General features: G+C 53.1%; 5 protein-coding genes across 5 annotated transcripts; 3 read left to right on the forward strand and 2 right to left on the reverse strand.

The window, feature by feature from the left end:
• Positions 1–3,117: 3,117 nt before the first annotated feature.
• A1O1_05273 (H+-transporting ATPase) lies at positions 3,118–6,275 on the forward strand (the record flags this gene model as incomplete). The annotated part of the gene is made up of 4 exons (XM_007726159.1): positions 3,118–3,529; positions 3,584–3,807; positions 3,865–6,213; positions 6,270–6,275. 4 exons carry the CDS (start codon positions 3,118–3,120, stop codon positions 6,273–6,275), a joined length of 2,991 nt encoding a protein of 996 aa, XP_007724349.1.
• A 2,177-nt stretch (positions 6,276–8,452) lies between these two features.
• A1O1_05274 (uncharacterized protein) lies at positions 8,453–9,352 on the forward strand (the record flags this gene model as incomplete). Its single annotated transcript, XM_007726160.1, has 1 exon — positions 8,453–9,352. One exon carries the CDS (start codon positions 8,453–8,455, stop codon positions 9,350–9,352), a length of 900 nt encoding a protein of 299 aa, XP_007724350.1.
• Positions 9,353–9,610: 258 nt separating this feature from the next.
• A1O1_05275 (uncharacterized protein) lies at positions 9,611–11,896 on the reverse strand (the record flags this gene model as incomplete). The annotated part of the gene is made up of 1 exon (XM_007726161.1): positions 9,611–11,896. One exon carries the CDS (start codon positions 11,894–11,896, stop codon positions 9,611–9,613), a length of 2,286 nt encoding a protein of 761 aa, XP_007724351.1.
• A 610-nt stretch (positions 11,897–12,506) lies between these two features.
• Positions 12,507–14,870, forward strand: A1O1_05276 (uncharacterized protein; the record flags this gene model as incomplete). The annotated part of the gene is made up of 2 exons (XM_007726162.1): positions 12,507–12,548; positions 12,603–14,870. 2 exons carry the CDS (start codon positions 12,507–12,509, stop codon positions 14,868–14,870), a joined length of 2,310 nt encoding a protein of 769 aa, XP_007724352.1.
• A 943-nt stretch (positions 14,871–15,813) lies between these two features.
• On the reverse strand, positions 15,814–18,826 carry A1O1_05277 (uncharacterized protein; the record flags this gene model as incomplete). Its single annotated transcript, XM_007726163.1, has 4 exons — positions 15,814–15,875; positions 16,006–17,855; positions 17,906–18,699; positions 18,773–18,826. 4 exons carry the CDS (start codon positions 18,824–18,826, stop codon positions 15,814–15,816), a joined length of 2,760 nt encoding a protein of 919 aa, XP_007724353.1.
• Between the last annotated feature and the right edge of the window lie 264 nt (positions 18,827–19,090).

Genomic DNA, 19,090 nt, shown 5'->3' on the forward strand with positions numbered 1-19,090 from the left:
GGCGTACGAAAAGCACGACGGCCAATTTCTATGCTTCCATGGAGCCTCGTATCTCGCAATCCTCACTTGTGGCACCCGCTGAAACTCGAGCTCCATGCGCGGCTCCGAAAACAATAAACAAATGGCAGCCAACAACATCGACTTGATCTGCGCGCAGGGCTGATGGGCGGGAGACCATGGATCTGGCTGGGCCAGGTCCCCAACAACAGCATGGACACCAGATTTGTGTCGGTGCAATTTCTTTTCACAAAGCGTTGCTATTGTTTACAATATATTGTCAAACATTCCAATTTAGAGCACTGTGGATTGGCCCGGCTAGGTCCTCTCAAGGGCACGTTACAGGACCACCTTAATGTGCGCCAGAACCCGCATCCTATCCAGCGCTTGTACCTCACCTGGCACTAGTCAAATTCATAGGTAAGCTTTTTAATCAAACTGTGGACCATCGTTGGTGTTTTGAATTTCCCAGAAGAGCCACACTGCTCGCCGGTTCGGACCTGCGCAGAGCCACCAGGCCTACAATTGCGCCCAGGCTTGATCAAATCAGCCTCGGCCTCAACCATCAAGTCTGGTTGTTTGGAGGCACATGGATAATAATAATGATCCCCGGGTTGACGCCGCCCGGATATCGTAGGAACCTAAGGTAGACACTTCGGTTGGCAGTCCGCATTCAGAGGCAGGCCAGATCGATGACGCCGAGCTGCAACCTTTGTACGGCCTGTGTGCGAGATAGCAGAAGCTTGAGCAGCAAATGCCGTCTGCGGGCGCAGGGCACCTTCAGGTAGGGCGAATATTGCCGCTCGTAACTCGTGGCCAGTTAGGCGAGCTGGGGATTCCCATGTCGGAGGGAGGTAGCGACGGTGGCCGACTTCTCGATGTCAGGGATCAAAAGTGGCTCGTCGTTTGAAGGTCACAGCGACCTTGCGATACACAGCCGTACAATCCCACCACAAGAAATTCGTTCAAATGACAATAAAGCCGAGGGATCGGTGGCCCGCTAACTGTTGGAAGCTAGAGCAAGTCGACGGCGGCTTTCATGCTCCGTCGCCAGAGGCCGCCATACATTAGTGCGCCAGTGATCATGCTCGTAAATGATGCGACGTAATGAAGTCAGCGTGGGCAAGTCAGCGTGGGCCAGTCCACCCATCCGTTGTCGGGCATGGTACGTACGAAACATCAAAGGGCACAGTAATAATGGGATCGTGGGTGTGTACCCAGGTATCTAGTCGTTTGGGACCCTTGGAAAGACCAGAAAGAAAAAAAAAAGAATGCGGCGAATGTATACTTTGTCGAGTACGGAGTACTTGCCGCTGTCAGCAGCCCTCAAGGGACTACGGCCATTGAACAGGCAAGTCACCGTCAGGGCCCTTGTTGGAGACATCCCGTCCAGGGGCTCTGGAAGGCTTGAAGTTTCTCCCGTCACTGCAACATGGCCGGCGATTGAATGACGGATGAGACAAGGTAGATGCAAGATCCCATCACCGATGAGTTCGACCCTTGCCGATGTGTGCGGGATGCAAGTGTTGGTGATCAGCGAGATACACCACATAAGAACGTGTATGTAGCCAGCTGGAGGATTGGTGTGGACAATAGGCGAGGGTTACAATGACGATCTCGACGACGATAGGCTCATGCAAGTGCTACACCGTGGTAAAGAGGTGTTCAATCGTGTGGTTTTGAGCACCTCACTGCTACTATGAGATCAAAGGACAAAAAACCAACGGCATGAAGTACGTAGAATTCTGTGCATTCAGCCGCGCAGAGAAGAAGGCTGGCGTGTATCCTTTCTAAAAAGGATGTACCTCTGCAGTGTAGGTAAGATATGGACACTTTGTATGATCTCCAAATCTCTTCCCTGCGGTGCCTGCTCTTTCTCAACACCAACACGGTGAAACAACATCCATGTGATAAGAGGAGGAAAATGTGATTTCGCAGGGCTGGAGTTCAATCGTTCTCTGGTCAAAAAGGAGTCCTGTAGCTCGTCTGCCAGTGAAACGACCACGATTCTGTCCTCAGCTCGTCAGTTTGATCAATATGACAAAAGCATTGTAAGGCGAATGGCTCTTTTCACCGTGTCCTGTGGTTGTTGACTTTGTCTGGACTCATAAGTCAAAGAGACATGATTCCTTTTTTTTTTCCTAGGGGAAGGCATTGTTGTCTTGACTTTTGAGTGGTGACTGGCTGTCTGTGAGCTCTGGTGGGCTCTGTTGTGTATCTGTGTATCAGGTACCCTATTCTGTCGTAGCTTAGCTGGGGAGTCGCAGAGGAGTCTCCTAGTGTTGGGACTCGGAGCTGCCAAACTGCGTTGTCGGCAAACATGGGCTGCACCTTCCTTGATGGGTCCACGTCATTGGTGCCGTGTGCCGCCCAGTAACGGCGAGTTAGTCGAGATGAGGGCGCCCGCCTAGACCGGAAAACACACCAAAAAAAATCAAAACACCTCTCAGTGGAGTTCTTCCGCAGGCCCTCGTCCAACTGTCAAACTTCATCTCCTCAACCCACCCCTGCGAGCTTCAAGCACCTTTGCATCCCTGCTCATCCGGTGAATTGACGGCGTTACCTCAAACCGCGATAGTCTGGGTCGTCGAGCCCACGCTCCTCCACTGCATCGGCACGAACTAGCAGCTTGTTGACAGTAGCTTTATTGTCAGCTCACCGATTTGGTCGCAGGTACGTACGATCGGTTACGGCAAAACGTACCATTGTTACCATCCGAACGCCCCGTCTGCCTCTGTCTTTTTCCTTATCAAATGGCTCATGCGGCATGCTCGCTGACCTCACCCTCAAGGAAAGCTTAAGCAGCCAACCAGGTTACTCCTCCGAGGACCTTGCTCGAACTATCGCAGCTCCACGGCTTGACGGATCGCTGGTGGATCCCCATTTCCTGTGAACCCGCCAGTCACTGTTGTGAAGAGGTGAGGTTGCCATTTCCTTCTGCTCTGCTCGCATGTTGTGAACGGCCTTTACTTTAAAGAGGGGTTCTACGCTGCTGTTTCGAAAGCTTTCTTCTCTTCCCCTTCCAGCTTGGTCTTATTCGCCCGACCTTGTTGCCGTTGTCGTTTCTTCTTCTTTGTTTTCCTTTCCTGCGTACTAACCTCTCCCCTCACACAGTGAACAATGGCGGAAAAGCAGGATCTCGAGAACGGCGACCCAAAGCGCGAAAGAATCTCCTTCGCCGACGGATGGGATCCCGACAAGGACGAGGGCGAGTATGCCAACCTCATTCGATTCATTTCCACGTACCGCGACCGTCGCTTTTCCAAAGCTCCTTCTCAGGTTTCCGGCGACGATGCCGGAGACGCCACGACGAAGAAACAACCATGGTACAAGAAGATGTTCGGTATCTCTGCTGGTATCGGCGACCTCTACCAGGTACCAGAGGAGTGGCTGCAAACCGACATCCGCACGGGCTTGTCATCAGCTGAGGTTGAGGCACGACGCAAGAAGGCTGGCTTCAATGAGTTGACCACGGAGAAAGAGAACATGTTCATCAAGTTCATCGGCTACTTCAGAGGACCTATTCTTTACGGTAAGCTACTGCCGTCACCTATACTTGAAAGAAGCAACATCTGACAGAATGCAGTCATGGAACTTGCCGTCCTTTTGGCTGCCGGTCTGCGTGACTGGATCGATTTCGGTGTCATTATCGGTATCCTGATGCTCAACGCCGTCGTCGGTTGGTATCAAGAAAAGCAAGCCGCCGATGTCGTGGCTAGTTTGAAGGGTGACATCGCCATGAAGGCTGAAGTTATGCGTGATGGTAGAATCCAGGAGATCAAGGCCCGTGAACTTGTGCCTGGTGACATTGTGAGCTACCTTTCTCCCACTCCCGTCTGTACCCATCGCTAATACTTGAATTCACAGCTCATTCTCGAGGAAGGTTCCGTTGTTGCCGGTGAATGCCGTTTGATCTGTGACTTCGACAACCCAGCTGGGTTCGAGGAGTACAAGGAGATGATGACCGACCCCGAAGGATATCACTCCAAGAACCACACGGACTCTGATGACGACGAGGAGCACCACGTTGGTAGCTCGATTGTTGCCACCGATCAGTCTGCCATCACCGGAGAGTCTCTGGCTGTCGACAAGTACATGGGTGACATCTGCTACTACACCACTGGCTGCAAGCGAGGCAAGGCCTACGCCGTTGTCACCGAGTCCGCTCGTGGCTCTTTCGTCGGCAAGACTGCATCCCTCGTGCAAGGTGCCAAGGATTCCGGTCATTTCAAGGCCATCATGGACTCCATCGGTACGGCTCTGCTCGTTCTCGTCGTGTTCTTCATTCTCGCCGCTTGGGTTGGTGGTTTCTTCCATCACATCAAGATCGCTACGCCGGAGGACAGCTCAGTCAACTTGCTTCATTACGCCCTTATTCTCCTCATCATCGGTGTTCCCGTCGGTCTTCCTGTCGTCACCACCACCACCCTGGCTGTCGGAGCTGCTTATCTCGCTAAGCAAAAGGCCATTGTCCAGAAGCTGACTGCCATCGAGTCTCTGGCTGGTGTCGATGTCCTCTGCTCGGACAAGACTGGTACCTTGACTGCCAACCAACTTACTATTCGTGAACCCTACGTCGCCGAGGGTGAAGATGTCAACTGGCTGATGGCTTCTGCTGCTTTGGCTTCCTCCCACAACCTCAAGAATCTCGACCCTATCGACAAGATCACCATCCTGACCCTGAAGAGATACCCGAAGGCTCGTGAGATTCTGCAACAAGGCTGGAAGACTGAGAAGTTCCTGCCCTTCGACCCTGTCTCGAAGCGTATCACCACCATTTGCACGCTCAAGGGTGAGCGATGGATGTTCTGCAAGGGTGCACCAAAGGCTGTCTTGTCCATTGCCGAGTGCGATGAAGCCACTGCCAAGCACTACCGTGACACCGCCGCCGAGTTCGCTCGTCGTGGTTTCCGATCTCTCGGTGTTGCCTCCAAGCGCGGTGATGAACCATGGAAGATCATTGGCATGTTGCCCATGTTCGACCCCCCTCGTGAGGATACCGCGCACACAATCCTGGAGGCCCAGAACCTTGGTCTCAGTGTCAAGATGTTGACTGGTGACGCCATCGCCATCGCCAAGGAAACTTGTAAACAACTCGCGCTTGGTACCAAGGTCTATAACTCGCAACGTCTCATCGCTGGCGGTGTCACCGGTGCTACTCAGTATGATCTGGTCGAGCAGGCTGATGGTTTTGCCGAAGTCTTCCCAGAGCACAAGTACCAGGTCGTGGAGATGCTTCAACAACGTGGTCACTTGACTGCCATGACTGGTGACGGTGTCAACGATGCTCCATCTCTGAAGAAGTCTGACTGTGGTATTGCTGTCGAAGGTGCCACCGAAGCCGCTCAAGCCGCTGCCGATATCGTTTTCCTTGCCCCTGGTCTCAGCACCATCGTGGATGCTATCAAGGTTGCTCGTCAAATTTTCCAGCGCATGAAGGCATACGTTCAATACCGTATCGCTCTCTGCTTGCACTTGGAACTCTACCTCACCACCTCCATGATCATCATCAACGAGACCATCCGTACCGACTTGGTTGTCTTCTTGGCCTTGTTCGCCGATCTTGCCACCATTGCGGTTGCCTACGACAACGCCCACTACGAACCTCGCCCTGTCGAGTGGCAATTGCCCAAGATCTGGGTGATCTCAGTCATTCTCGGAACCCTGCTTGCCATTTCCACCTGGATCATGCGTGGTACTTTCTACCTGCCCAACGGTGGTCTGGTCCAGAACTTTGGCAACATTCAACTTATGCTCTTCTTGCAAGTCTCACTGGTTGAGAACTGGCTTATTTTCGTTACCCGTGGTGGACAGACGTGGCCATCCTGGAAATTGGTTGCTGCCATCTTCATCGTCGATGTCCTTTCCACACTTTTCTGTGTCTTCGGCTGGCTTTCTGGCGCCAAACACGAAAACTACACCGTTCCCCATAACAGCTACTTGGAACACCACTGGAGTATCCAAACCTCCATCGTCACCGTCGTCGTCATCTGGTGTTACTCGATTGGTGTTACGATCGTGGTTGCTATCGTCTACTACCTCCTCACCAGCATGCAATGGATTGACAACCTCGGCCGTGCCACGCGCAGCCATGCCGACACTACTATGGAGAACATTCTTGGACACCTTGGTCGCGTCGCCCTCGAGCACGAGACTGATGTCCACGGCAAGTCCAAATGGGTGTTGGGTTCCAGAGCGACTGGTGAAGAAGAAGACGTAAGTCCTACTCATATTCCCTCTTTGTTCATTTCAATGCTAACCTGCTATTTCAGGAGTAAATTCCTTGCCATAATGGGAGAACGGATCTGGCTTTCGGTGTCGGGCAGAAAGAATAGCTGCCGGAAGCGCTTGATCTTTGTTGTTATTTCATAATTCGAGCTAATGGGGTGCAAGCTATGGAACAAGCGGGTGAGACTCGAACCCGACCGACCATTACCATGTATTGTCTTCCACAGCAGCGCCAAAACAAAAAAACCATGAAATTAATCCATGTCGTCTTAATATGATAGAGCTCATGTGATCACCTTGACCTGCAACGACGACGCCATCCAAGCATGGCTGGTTGAGTGGTTCTGGTCGTGTATATGGTGGTCTCATAAGTATTAATTTTATTTGTCTTATTTCATTTCGTACAAGTTCATGACCACAATCTCACATATGGCGGTTTGCCTTTAGCACCGCAGACGCTCCTCGAGCACATCGGCGCAACATTCGAGGTTGGACTTGTGTTGTCTGTGCTGTGTGTATATACGTAGATCAGTTTTCATATGTGAGAAAGGCTCGTCCGATATCCCGCAAGTATTAAGGCTAGACCACTCCAACCGACCTAGATCTGGCCATATAGGAAATCTACAGCCTCGCCCACGTACACGAGTCTACTTGTGCCCTTCCTCAACCCAGGCAGTGATGTCAGTGAACTGTTCTTCTGTCTCGGCAGTGTCCAAGAATCACCAAGGCATCTCGCTTTCCAGTCTGTGAGCTGGACAACGATGTCTATCACGATGAAAGCCCAGCTCTACTGTTCAAAAACCTCTTCCGTTCGATGTCTGATTCCGCCATGGTTTCCGCTGGATTGACTCCTGTCCCCCACCATAATGACAAAACGTGCACTTACCACATATTGGGTACGATTACCCAAACCAGCACAGACCTGCGCAGACCTGTGCACCACAACAAAGTCAATCAATATATTTCCTCATCCCCCGGATAGTAGTGTCAATCATTCAATCTACAGGTGCCAGGTGCCAGGTGCCAGGTGCCATGTACCAGCTCCCAACTCTGAGTTACAGCGTATGTGGTGCGTGCGTGCGTGCGTGCGTGCGTTGCTGGGGGTCGAAAGCATAGACAGGCGTCGTTGTCGAAAGAATTGATTCGACTGCGCCAGGGTCAAGTTGCTTGATTCAAGGTAGTAAGGTTCAAAGGAGGTTGTATACGGCGCTGTCTGATACCCGCGTTTAGTTAGGCTTGGCGATGTTGGCAGGTAAAATACCTAGATTACGATACCTTAGTTCTAGGCACTCCGAGTCTCTAGATGTCTAGGCACCCTCCGGCACCCTCCAGATAGGCACCCTCCGGCACTCTCCAGATAGGCACTCTCCTGGTAGGCACTCTCCAGGTAGACACTCTCCAGGTAGACACTCTCTAGGTAGGCACTCTCTAGGTAGGCGCTCTCTATAGGTACTCGTAGGTGCTCGCTCGTACTCCCGGGTACTTATAGGTGCTCGTACTCGCGGATAATTACTAGTGCTCGTAGGTGCTCGTGAGTACTCGCGAGTACCTATTAGCGCCTAGGAGAGTGCCTAGGAGAGTGCCCAGGAGAGTGCCTAGGAGGTAGGTAAGGTATTACTGATAGTTACGACGCTAAGCTTCTTTTGTCGTATTGCCAAGCCTAACTAAACGGGGGTATCAGACAGCGCCGTCAACACCCTCAGGTTCAAAGTGCAAGGCTGCGCAAGGCTGTAGAGACCATGCATTTTGGTAAAGCGGCATGAAGCTTATACTGCCTTGGGGTTGGTGCAAGTTGGTAGTGGTATCGATAAGATCTCCTCTGGCACTTTAGCACTTTTACTCGGCGCGTTGTGTCAAAAGTTTTGGGGAGGAGGGTTGTTTCGCGAGAGTTGTCCTCTTCAGTACGTAGTAGTCAGGCTGCGTCTGCGTCTACGCCTACGGTCCACGACAAGATACAAGATACAAGATACAAGATACTGTCTCCCGCCCACTAAACCTGTGCTGTCCTCTGCAGAGACAGTGTTCAAAACCAAGTGCAAGAAGAATTGAGGCTGAGGCACTCAAGCGCTGCCTTTCCCAGAATTCCGCCCCGGTCCTTGCTTGTCGCTACCTACCTACCTTCCCACCTGCCTCATCACTCATGAACTCCTGAGATTTGAGAGCGATCGCGAACGACAGAGTCTCCCTGCTCCCTTACTGCCATCGGATCACATCACCTCGCGTCACAATGGAATACTACTCGCTCCTCATCCCGATCGCCTACCTAGGCATCCTGATCGGGTCGATGGCGACGTTCTCCCACCTATACCGCCAACGACAGGTGACCTCGAAACTCCGTCTCGCGCCTTACTTCGGCCCCCACACGACACGCAACATCTATCTATCCCTGCTCCACCTACAAGACCAGCCAGGCGACTCTTCGGGGGCGGCGGCCAGCACGACCAAAGTCCCCGACGGCGTATTACGAGCGGCCCTACTCGCCCGTGCGGTCGAAGACATCCAGCGCATCATGGAGGTCCGGACCCGCAAGCCCGCGCTCGCACAGCTCCTCCAGCGCGGCGTCGTCGGCGACGAAATCTTCCAGCGTCTCCAGCGCGCCGAGCAGGAACTCGAACTCGAGCTCAAGGACGTCGTGGCCGAGGCCAATGCCCTCGCGCCGGACTGGGGCCGCACCATCTTCCAGAGTGCGAATGAGATGGTGCAGAACAAGATTCTGAGGGACAAGTTGGATGCCATCAAGGCCACGTTACCGGCGGAGAAGGCGGCCTGGGATGCGCAGCGCGAGAAATCGAGAAGGGAATTGGAGGGGGATGCGGTGGATAAAGCGACACATGATGCCGCCGCCGGTGTAAGATCAATACATGCTCAAACCACTACCGTTGCTGGTGCAGCTGGGAAGGGACCAACGCAGCAGCCTCAGCCTCAGGCTCTGTCTCAGTTTCAGTCTCAAATGGCGGAGACGGCTGCTAGAGCTGCGGCGAGAGCTGCGGCTGCGAATAGTGATGACGATGCTGTCATTGTTGAGTCTCCCGGTGCTGAAGTGTCCGGGACAGCAGCTACAACTACAACCACAACAACCGGCGGAGGAGGTGGTGGGAAAAACAAGAAAAAGAAAGGCAGGAGATGAACAGATGATGACTTGTCTGCGTAACTCGTACTCACCATGTCTGGCATGATTGCAAAAGAAACGAGGGTTTTGAGCATCCACAAAAGCGGCCGAGGGAAGTTCTATTCTTCTGCTTCCCTCGCCATGCAAGCGTCTTATGTACAACTTCTAGATGGAGAGGGGACATGCTTCATTTTCATGCCTGATGATACAAATAGATGGTCTCCGTACTATTTCGCCCCTTTCACAGGCAGATCCCGCAGAGATGGCTCTGTTTCCTTACACTTCGGCGTCATCCCAGTCGCGCCGGACAAGGAGATCTGTGGGAACAGTAGTCTTCATCTGCGCAGCCACGTTTGAAACCTGTTGCACGAGACCGTCCCCGTCGCCGTCGCCGTCGACGTGGCCTCCTTCCGATTTCCTCTCTATCACCATGCCGAGGAACGATGTCAAGACATCCAACCGCAGCTGCTGGGCCTCGCGGCTCTCGAGATCGGCAAATGCCTCCGGGTCGACATCGGTCTCTTCCATCTTTCTGTCCATCATGGCCACCACAATCTCAGTCAACGTCTTCACCGCGCTCTGATACTGCGCGGTCTTGGAGACGCGCCGGTTGCGACCCTTTGAAGAGGGTTGAGCAAAGTCCGCTGCAAACGAGCGAGCGACTTGCATGATGACCAGACGGGTGATTTCCTCGTGCGGCAACATGTCGAACGAGTCTCGTAGCCCGTACAGCGCGCAGAGTGTGCCATGCAGATCGTAGGACAGGCAGAAACATCGAACTATCTGCTCGTAGAATTCCGACGAGAAGTCGCCCTTGACGGACTTCCTCCTCTTCTTGTCCAGCGAGTCGAGCCACGCCTGCATCTCTGCAAACAAGGTGCGAGCGTCGGGGAACTTTTGGTTATGCGCGGCAGGCGATCCGTAGTGCGCCTTTGCCGTGTCCCACAGTGCCGCGAAGGTCTCCAGGTCGGGCGCAATGGATTGCTTGAGCGTGCAGTATTTCCTCCATATGTCTGGGATCTGGCCTGATCGGAGGGAGGCATACAGCCAATGGTTCATGATGAAGGAATTGGGTTTGATCTCGGCAGAGACAGTCATGATTTCCGTCAACTGATTTGCGTTGTCCAAGTCTGACCGCCGCGTGTAGTGCGAGAGGAGTATAGAGAAGGTCTCGATGGTTGCAGCCGGTGCACCGCGCCGAAGGAAAAACGGCGTCTGCTTCGACTCGGGAGGAATGGTCGGTTTGTTGGCTGAATTCGGGTCAGAGTCCTGAGTATTGCGCTTCTGTACCAGATCAATACGAGCGTGAATCATCGCCCACGCAGTACTTTCGGCCTTTCGTCGGGCACTGGGAGACCCCTGGCGCAGCCATGCTGCAATGAGACCGTTCAGATGTCTAGCATCAGGTTTGACTCCACGCTCATACATCAGCTCCACCACCAACGCGGCTTCATCCACCTTGTCCTCTCCTAGTAGCCATTTGATCCACGATGCAAAGAAGTACTTGTTGTGAAACGATCGGGGGGTGACAGCCAGTGTCGCCAGTCCAATTTCACTGACTACATCTTCGCTCGGGGACAGCGTGCCCAAGGCGTCTTGGGTGACTTCTTGGAAGACGCGCCAGGAATCGCTCGATGATTTGGCCTTCAGCATGAACATATCCTTGAAGACGGCGAGAGCAAGCTCTGTGCGGCCCGCCTCAAGTAAAGCGCTGCTGAGGCGACCTAGGACGCTCAAGATTGTATCATCGTTTTCGGCGCTATCCAGCCGTCGGCGTAGCTCCAAATAGCAGAACCATGCCCTTTCTGCGGCAGCCGGGTTCTTGCTCTTGGCCCAAGCAGAAATCACCATGACCAAAACACTCGGGTCGATGACGGTGCTGTGGTCGTAACATGCAAAGGCCAGCGTTTGTGCCTTCTGCGGCCGTCCTAGCGCAACGTAGATCTGGATGCCAGTGACCCAGAACTCTTCGGCAAGCTCATCCTTGGGCCCTAACCGAGGTCTCTGTAACTCCCAGGTCTCAGCAGCGGCTGCAAGGTCGCCGTTGGCTTGAAGGGCGTCAATGTACTGAATCCACTCTCTGTCCTCCAACGGCACGTCGGCCTTGATCATGTCTTTGGCCAGCATTTCCAGATGTTGGGGCCTGTAGTACTTGGTGCTCTGAGTCTTCCAGAGGAAATGCCAAACATCCTCAGGGATGATGACGGAGAAGTTGGCCACATGCTGTTGGCACCGAAGGTACCACTTCCAAAGGGCGAAGTAGAGACGCTCGTTGGGCGGTCCTTTCTCCGCCTCCTGCAACGCCAAGTTGAACCTCTTGACATAGATCTTGTCCCTTGCAGGTATACTCAGCGTGACCTTCAGCGACGATTTCTCCTGGGCTTCGCGCTTGAGTACTTTGTCGTCTTTGGCCAATTCCTCCAGTTCCTCGTCGGTGATCAGATCCATGTCTTCCCCCGGCACGACTCCCTCCTCTTCCAGCGCCTTCAGAAGAGCCTCTCTTTCGCTGGCTGGGAATGAGCGTATGAACTCGCTATGTGGCCCAAACGGCCCTTCGCGCATGATGGCCAGCTCTCGGTCCAATTGTTCCAGCTCCGCCCGGACTTGGTGCCCTTCTGTCTCGAGGTAGTCGTGTATCGGGACTCTTGTTGTAGCATCTTGACCCTGTTGCTCAAACTCCCGTATATCAAGGTGTTCAGTAGGTGCGCTCGGAGCGCTACGCTGGGTTCGAGGCCGAGGGCGAGGCGGTTGTCGATAGTGCCGGATACTAATAGGTTGAAGAAGTTGCAGGCAGATCTGATGGCCACCGAAGCTGGGAGACAGACAGAATTGCTGGTGCCATCTTCGAGAGAGATGGCAAATGCTCCGCATAGATGGGTAAGGCAGAAAAGAAGAACACAGACTATACAGGAGGTTGATGAAGGGATTGTTCCAATGTGCAGAACGAGGTTGAATAGTGGTTGCAAAATATACATGTAGTTATTCAATATGGTGAAGCCTCCAAAAAGTTGTAGAGGCCAAAAAAGAAAATGCGGAGAAAGACAGAAAGACAGAGAGAAACGCGGTGGACTTCAAGCCTCCAACCGCGTCGTGTTCTACCACTTTAACGGGCTTTCGCACAGGCAATTGCATGATTCATTCATTGCTTTACCAGTTCAAATCCTGTGATTAAATGGATCTCGAAGACGCCCAAATAGATGACAATGCTCATACTGTAAGCTGGTCCTCCCAATTGTCGGTGTTCTCTCATTAATCGTTACTCAAACAGGGATGCTACATCTTCAAACTTGCGGCGGAGCACGACGAGGCCGAGATAGACGACCGACCGAAGAAGCGAAGAAAGACGACCAAGTCGCAGTCGCAGTCCGAAACCATCATTGGTCACGGTCACGATGAATACACCTGGCCTGCTCTTCTTGCAGGCGAGGAGTCTAAAGTCGCGATACGACTACGGCGCCAGCAATTTGAAACAGAATGGAAGAAATACCAGGCCGCGATCGACGAGATCCTGAACCAAGTGGACGAAACATTTGTGAGCGACGTCTTGACCTACGCTCGACAAGAGGAGGGCAGCGCTCAAGGTCAAGGTCAAGGCAGGATCAGGACCGGGCTACTCCTCTCGACGCCCGGGCACAATGCACAGCGCGACCTCCTTCAGGGCTGGAAGAGCGGACGATCGACCACAAGCGAGCAGGACGCAAAGGAGCTGTTGGTCGTACTCTCGCCCACGCACGCGCCCAACTTACAAACCGCGCTGAAGAATGTGATCCGCATGGCCATCTCCCAGGAGGGTGGGATGAAGGCATACACGGATTTTCTGGTCCAACACAAGACCATGATCCCGATGAACTTCGACCTGGATCTGCTCCAGAAATACGTGCAGAAGCATGGGATCCAGAGAGTCCTGGTGTCCGTGTCGGAAGTCGAGACGTTCGACACAGGCATCCTCTCCGAACTGATCTCGATGTTCAGTTCTTGGGCCGACCGAATCCCGTTTGTCTTGTTGATCACGATATCGACGACGGTGGAGCTTTTCGAGTCTCGCTTGTCCAGGTCGACAGTGTCGCTCTTGGACGCTGATGTGTTCGAATCGCGCCAGTCGCAGACACGGCTTGATCCGCTGTCCGCTCTCTACGAGGCAGTCCAATACAGGGAGGAAGCACAGGTGTTCTTTGGTCCTTCTGTGGTGGGTATCCTGGCTGAATTGGCAGATGACCAGAGCACGACGGCCGAGACGTTCACGCGCGCCTTGAAGTATGTCTACATGTCGCACTTCTTTGCGAATCCTCTGTCTGTGTTGTCCTCACCATCCGACTTCAAGATCTCCGAACACTCGGCCCTGTGCCAGGCTATCCGTAATACAAGGGGATTCAAAATCCATTGCGAAACACTGGCCAAAGGGGACAAGGCTTGGCGACAGAGAGCTCGGGAACTACTTCTCTCGGACGAGGCTTTGGAGGCGGAGTCCATGGAAGCGGTCCGCACAGGGCAGCATCGGCTGCGAGCTAGCCTTGCTGCCTTCCAAACGCTCAAGGGTCTCTCGTGCCGCCTCCTCAACTCCCAAGAATACACTTCTTTGGAGACCGAGGCACAGCTCCTTGCGGCGCTCCCCGATCTCGAGCAGACAGACTTGTTCGAGAGCATCGAGCAAGCGATCAAGGAAATGGACCTCCCGCAATTCCAAGCGTTCCTCGAGGACGCAGCATCAGCCTTGGAAGACGTGAAACTTTTCGAAAGCACTCAGTCTTCTCCCACGACTACAGAGAAGCTAGAAACGTTGTCCGACATCGAAAAAGCAGTCGCAGTCACAGCCACAGCGAGAGGCAACGCCGATCGTACCATGGGAAACGACGGGTCCCACAACCTCACCGAAGCCTTCTTGACCATCCTCAGACGATACATCCAGTCACGAACATTGCCGCCCAAAAGCGAGACACCACAAACTCCACAGATCCCCGGAACAAGCCCGTTCCATGATTTCATGAGCGAGGCCTTCTCACATACTTTAAAGTCACCACTGAGTTCCATCCTGCACCCACGAGCTCGATATAGTCTGGAACGAGCGCTGACGCGGCCTGCCGACTATCTGGGCTGTGAATGCTGCACTCCTTCTGCCACGTCGAGTAAACCTGGGGGCGAGGTGTCCGAACGCGCGACACTGCCGCCGACGAGTCTGCTGCTCAGCATGCTCAATGAAGCCGGACACGTGATCAACGTGCGGGACTTGTGGGAGACGTTCCGTGACATGGTCACGCCGGCGCTTGCTGGGAAGTCGAAGAAGGGAATCTTGACACACGGTACCCGAGATAGAGAGGAAGAAGATGATGCTAGGTCCTCGGCGAGTCAGGATGAGGAAGATCAAGCAGGGGAAGAAGAGGAAGAAGATGACAATGCAACGTCTGAAGCTGTGGAACGCCAGGCTCTGGCTCTGTTCTACCGGGCGCTCGCGGACCTGAGGTACTTGGGCTTCGTCAAACCGAGCAAACGTAAACCCGGGGTCGACTGTATCGCGAAGACGGTGTGGATGGGCTTATAAGATCCTGGTGCGTGGTCTGAACTATGTCTACTACACCACACTGATGGATGAGTAGTATACTGTCTGCCATTTGTTCATCGTTCATTCAACCATCAGACTCGCTACGTACTGGTAACATACATGCACGGTCATGAAACGGGCCACTGCATCTGCTTAAGGTTCTTCTCATTCATATTCCACCGCAAGTCTGGGATGAAGGAAGTGATCGTGGTACGTAGCTGTCGCGCATGTAGGTACGTACATAGGTGGCCTACTGGCGCGATGGTGATGGCAGCGTGTCTTTGACCTCGAGTCATTTGTTATTCAGTGTTGTATTGCCTTCGGTACCTAGATAGGTACCTAGTATGTTGCCGGTATATGACTCATGTCCGCGCTGATTGAGAAATACAAATCAAAGACATGCAATATGCACCATGGAGTACAGACCCAAGTACCCAACGGCGACAACAAGAACCGATGATAGCGACAGAAACATACAGAGGTCACAAAAACCCGGTCAGTAATACCAAAAAGCGCCCAACCATTCAATCAATCAAACCATCAGAATAACGTCGACTCGTGAACCAAAATCATGTCGTTCGCCTCTTGGACGTAATATCAAAATATCATCACAGTTGTATCTTCTCATCTCATCTCATCTCTTGCATCGTCACAACATCCGTCTCTTGGCTTCTCTTCTGGCCCTTTGGTCTGTTCATCCTTCGTGCTCTGATACTTCATGCTTTCGAAGTATCAGCATTGTAGGTCCTGGTACACCCCACCTTGCAAAACTCATGGAAACAACTCGGATCCATGCAGCGATCATAGCTCAGGCCAAGGGCGGACGGAGTGTTGCATTGGCAGCAGATGATTGCATTGGCAGGACGGAACCCACGCGGCGAACGGCGTTGCTGCCTCATGCGCAGTCCTGCGGTCTGCGTCTGTATGTGGGTTGGATGGCAATTCATGTTTGCTTGAGATTGAGCCTGATCTTGTCGCTGAGCTTGGTGACGTTCGATGTTTGGACTGGTCGGGATCGAGTAAGTAGGTTGGTGTTGGTGTTGGTGTTGGTGTTGGGCTGGCGACGTGCCCTGAAGAGAAAAGGAAGGGGACGACGCCGAAGCAGATGAGGAGGAAGAGGAGGAAGAAAGGCTACTCTCAGCCTCCTCTCCGGGCGTTTCGTCAGTTTGAATGTGATTCGCAGGGGTCTGCACAGCTTCCTCTTTCCGTCTCCCGTGGCCGGTCAGTTCGATCCATGTTTTGGCAGCCATTTTGTGCTTGCTGAAGTGGTCGCCGATATGGTTGAATCGGGCATTGACAGCCTCGACGCCATGCTTGTTCTGTCGCATGATCTTGTTGCAGAAACCACACCAGTAATGTCCTTCGTAATTGGCGGCGATATGGAAGTGTTTCGCATTGTGATGGCCATCTTGGAACCGATACGTCGGATGCACTTCATGCAAATGTCGGAGATAGTTGTCTTGCGAGTAATAAAAGACTTCGTGACAGTCCACACATAACCAGCATTCCGCCTGTTTATGCTGGTTCTGCTCGTGTCGTTTCCAGTCGTTCTTGCTGCCGAACGTCTTGTTGCACCCGTCCGAAGTGCATCCGAACGGCTTATCATGGCGGGCCATGTGCTTTCTGAGGTCGCTTTGCCGCGATTTCACCTTGTTGCAACCCTCCACCGTGCAGCGAAACTGTGTTTTCTCACCGTCCGGACACTGGTTGCCGGTCAGGGTGTCGAAAATGGGTGCAGCCGCCGAAGGCCCAACAGAACGTACCCTTCCACTGGCTGTGGCGGACGAAAAGGACCTTAGGCTCATCCGAACAAGGTTGATGATTTCTTCTTGTGACATAGAAACTCGATCCTTGTCAGCCTTGGAGTTATGTTCGAGCAGAAAACTGTTGATTTCATCCTCGAGAAGCTTGCCCATTGATGTCTCGGGGATTTTGGGTTGGTTCTCCGGGGGAAAGACATTGACCATAAACGTCTGAAGAGGTGAAGTATCAAGGCCGCCACCAGTGTCTGCCGTCGTATTGCTCGTGCTGGCGCCAATATTAAGCAGCAGTTCGTCTTGCCTGCCACCGAGATCGTTCGACATGACTGGTAGGACCTCTTGCGGAGAGGTCAAGTCTACCATCCTGTCGCTATCAAGGACGGCAACGGTATGGGGCGCTTTGACCCGACGGATCTGATCCCTGCCGGCATCGTACAAGAAATGATTCAGGTTCGACAACGGGATGGACCGATCATGGACCGCCCAGGGATCAGATTGAGAGAGCTGGAAGTTCGTCATGGTATCAAACAAGTTTTCCTGATGCATATGGTTGGAATAGATTGGATAGTCCACTTGAGAGTGTGTTCGTTGCATGGGGATTTGTGGTGATGTGAGATCGCCCATGTAGAATTGCTTCTGTGATGTCGAGACATCACCAGGGATCGAGATGTTCCGACGATGAACATGTTGCGGCACAGGAAAGCCTGCCGTCGTACCCGAAACAAGGTCGGGATCCAAAAGGTGGTTACCAAAGCTCAAGGATCGTGCCATCGGGTTATCTGTGGTCATGGAGGTGTCGCAGGAGGGATCGGAAGACGGACACATGTTCTCATATTGCTTTTGCGGAGCCATCGTAGGTGTCACGGAGTCAGAGGGAAGTACGATATCGAAGTCGATCGACTCTGCGCCATCCTCTCGTTGACCTTGGGGCAGTCGTTGCTGTTGATTATACCAGGATTCCGACAGCTCAAGCAGATGATCGGGATCTTGATCTTTATGCATTTTTTGAAGGTGCTGCTTGAAATTGTCCAGACGGGGCCATTTCCGGTCTGCCCTTGGGCAGCCTTCGGCCAGACACTTGTAGTATTTGGTGCCGCGGCTGTTAATATGATGCACCGATTTCAAATGTCTGTCGAGGTCGTTCTTGGTGGCAAACCCCTTCGATTTGCGCATACACGTAGGAAAATGGCACCTGTGTTCTCGTTCGTGACGGGCGTTATGTTTCCTGTCACTGTCAGCAACCAGCAATGATAGGTATCACAGATCTTTGCTCACTTGAGGTCCGACCTGGTCTTCGCCTGATAGTTACACTCGCGGCACAGTAAAGGCTGAGACCTTTGAGTTCTCTGTACAGTATTGGTAGTCTCGCCAGAGTCGGATAGTGCAGTATTGCTGGTGGCAGCCTCCGGAGCACTTCTCGACGGGTGTAAGGGACTGTACTCTGGGACATGATCATGGTGGAAAAAGGTGGCTGGGTAGAGTGGAGAGCACCGATCCATGGCTTCCGTGGGTAGCTCGTTCACAGATTCGACTTCATGTTGCGATTTTCCAGACCCGGTGCCATAAGCTGAATCTCGAAAGGATTCCTGTCCACTGGCCGAAGAATTTGCACGGTGACGAACGGAGACTCCCAGTTGCTGGGGCTTTCCAAAGTCGTTGAGTCCGAAACTAGTGGACAACGGGGAAGTTCTTCCTTCACCGAAAGAGAGATGGGTCCAAGGGGCGGTGGTCTGGAGTTCAGGGTCCAACTGGCTCGTTGTATGACTGTTTACGCTGTCCACATCGACAACGGCATTTTCAATATCTGCGTAGGCAAGAGAGTTTGATGTCCGGCTGAAAAGGCAATATTGAGAGTCTGCTGGGAATGAATCTCCGAATGGCAAAGACACGAATGATCCGGCAACGCCAACATGATTGTCGTCCAAAGATGGAAACAGAAACCTCGGAGTACGATCACTGGCAGAAGTGAGGGCGGATAAATCGGCCTGGAGGTCGGTCAAGTCTGAAGGAGAATGGTGGGCTGTGTGCAGGGCAGTCGCGCCGCCAGCATGCGATAGAGCGATTGATGCCTGCAAGAAGAGCTTAGAATGAACGGGCGTACACAAGGCAGGATGGCAGTGCGGGAGCTACATTTGATCTTACAGCTCGCACCCGGCGGGTGGCAGACTGATGCGGCTGGGAGAGGGTCTCAGCCATTTTGAGGGCCGTTGGACGTTGAAATAGAGCCGTTTCTACGCTGAAGTCAACAGAAATGTTTGATGACAGGAAAGCCACAGTCGGTGAAGGAGTCGTAATGAGGCGGGAGGAGGGAATGGAAACACTTACTTCGGCCGGCTTCCCCGCTCCAACCACGAAGCTTAGGCGAGTGACGATTGTTCGAGTGCAACGAGTAGAGAGCAAGAGCTCCCTAGGTCCTGAAGGTGTTTCGATGGTACTGGCAAAAGCACAGCCCACGATGTT

Source organism: Capronia coronata (genome assembly GCF_000585585.1).
Source record: "Capronia coronata CBS 617.96 chromosome Unknown acBCG-supercont1.4, whole genome shotgun sequence".
Classification (NCBI taxonomy): domain Eukaryota; kingdom Fungi; phylum Ascomycota; class Eurotiomycetes; order Chaetothyriales; family Herpotrichiellaceae; genus Capronia; species Capronia coronata.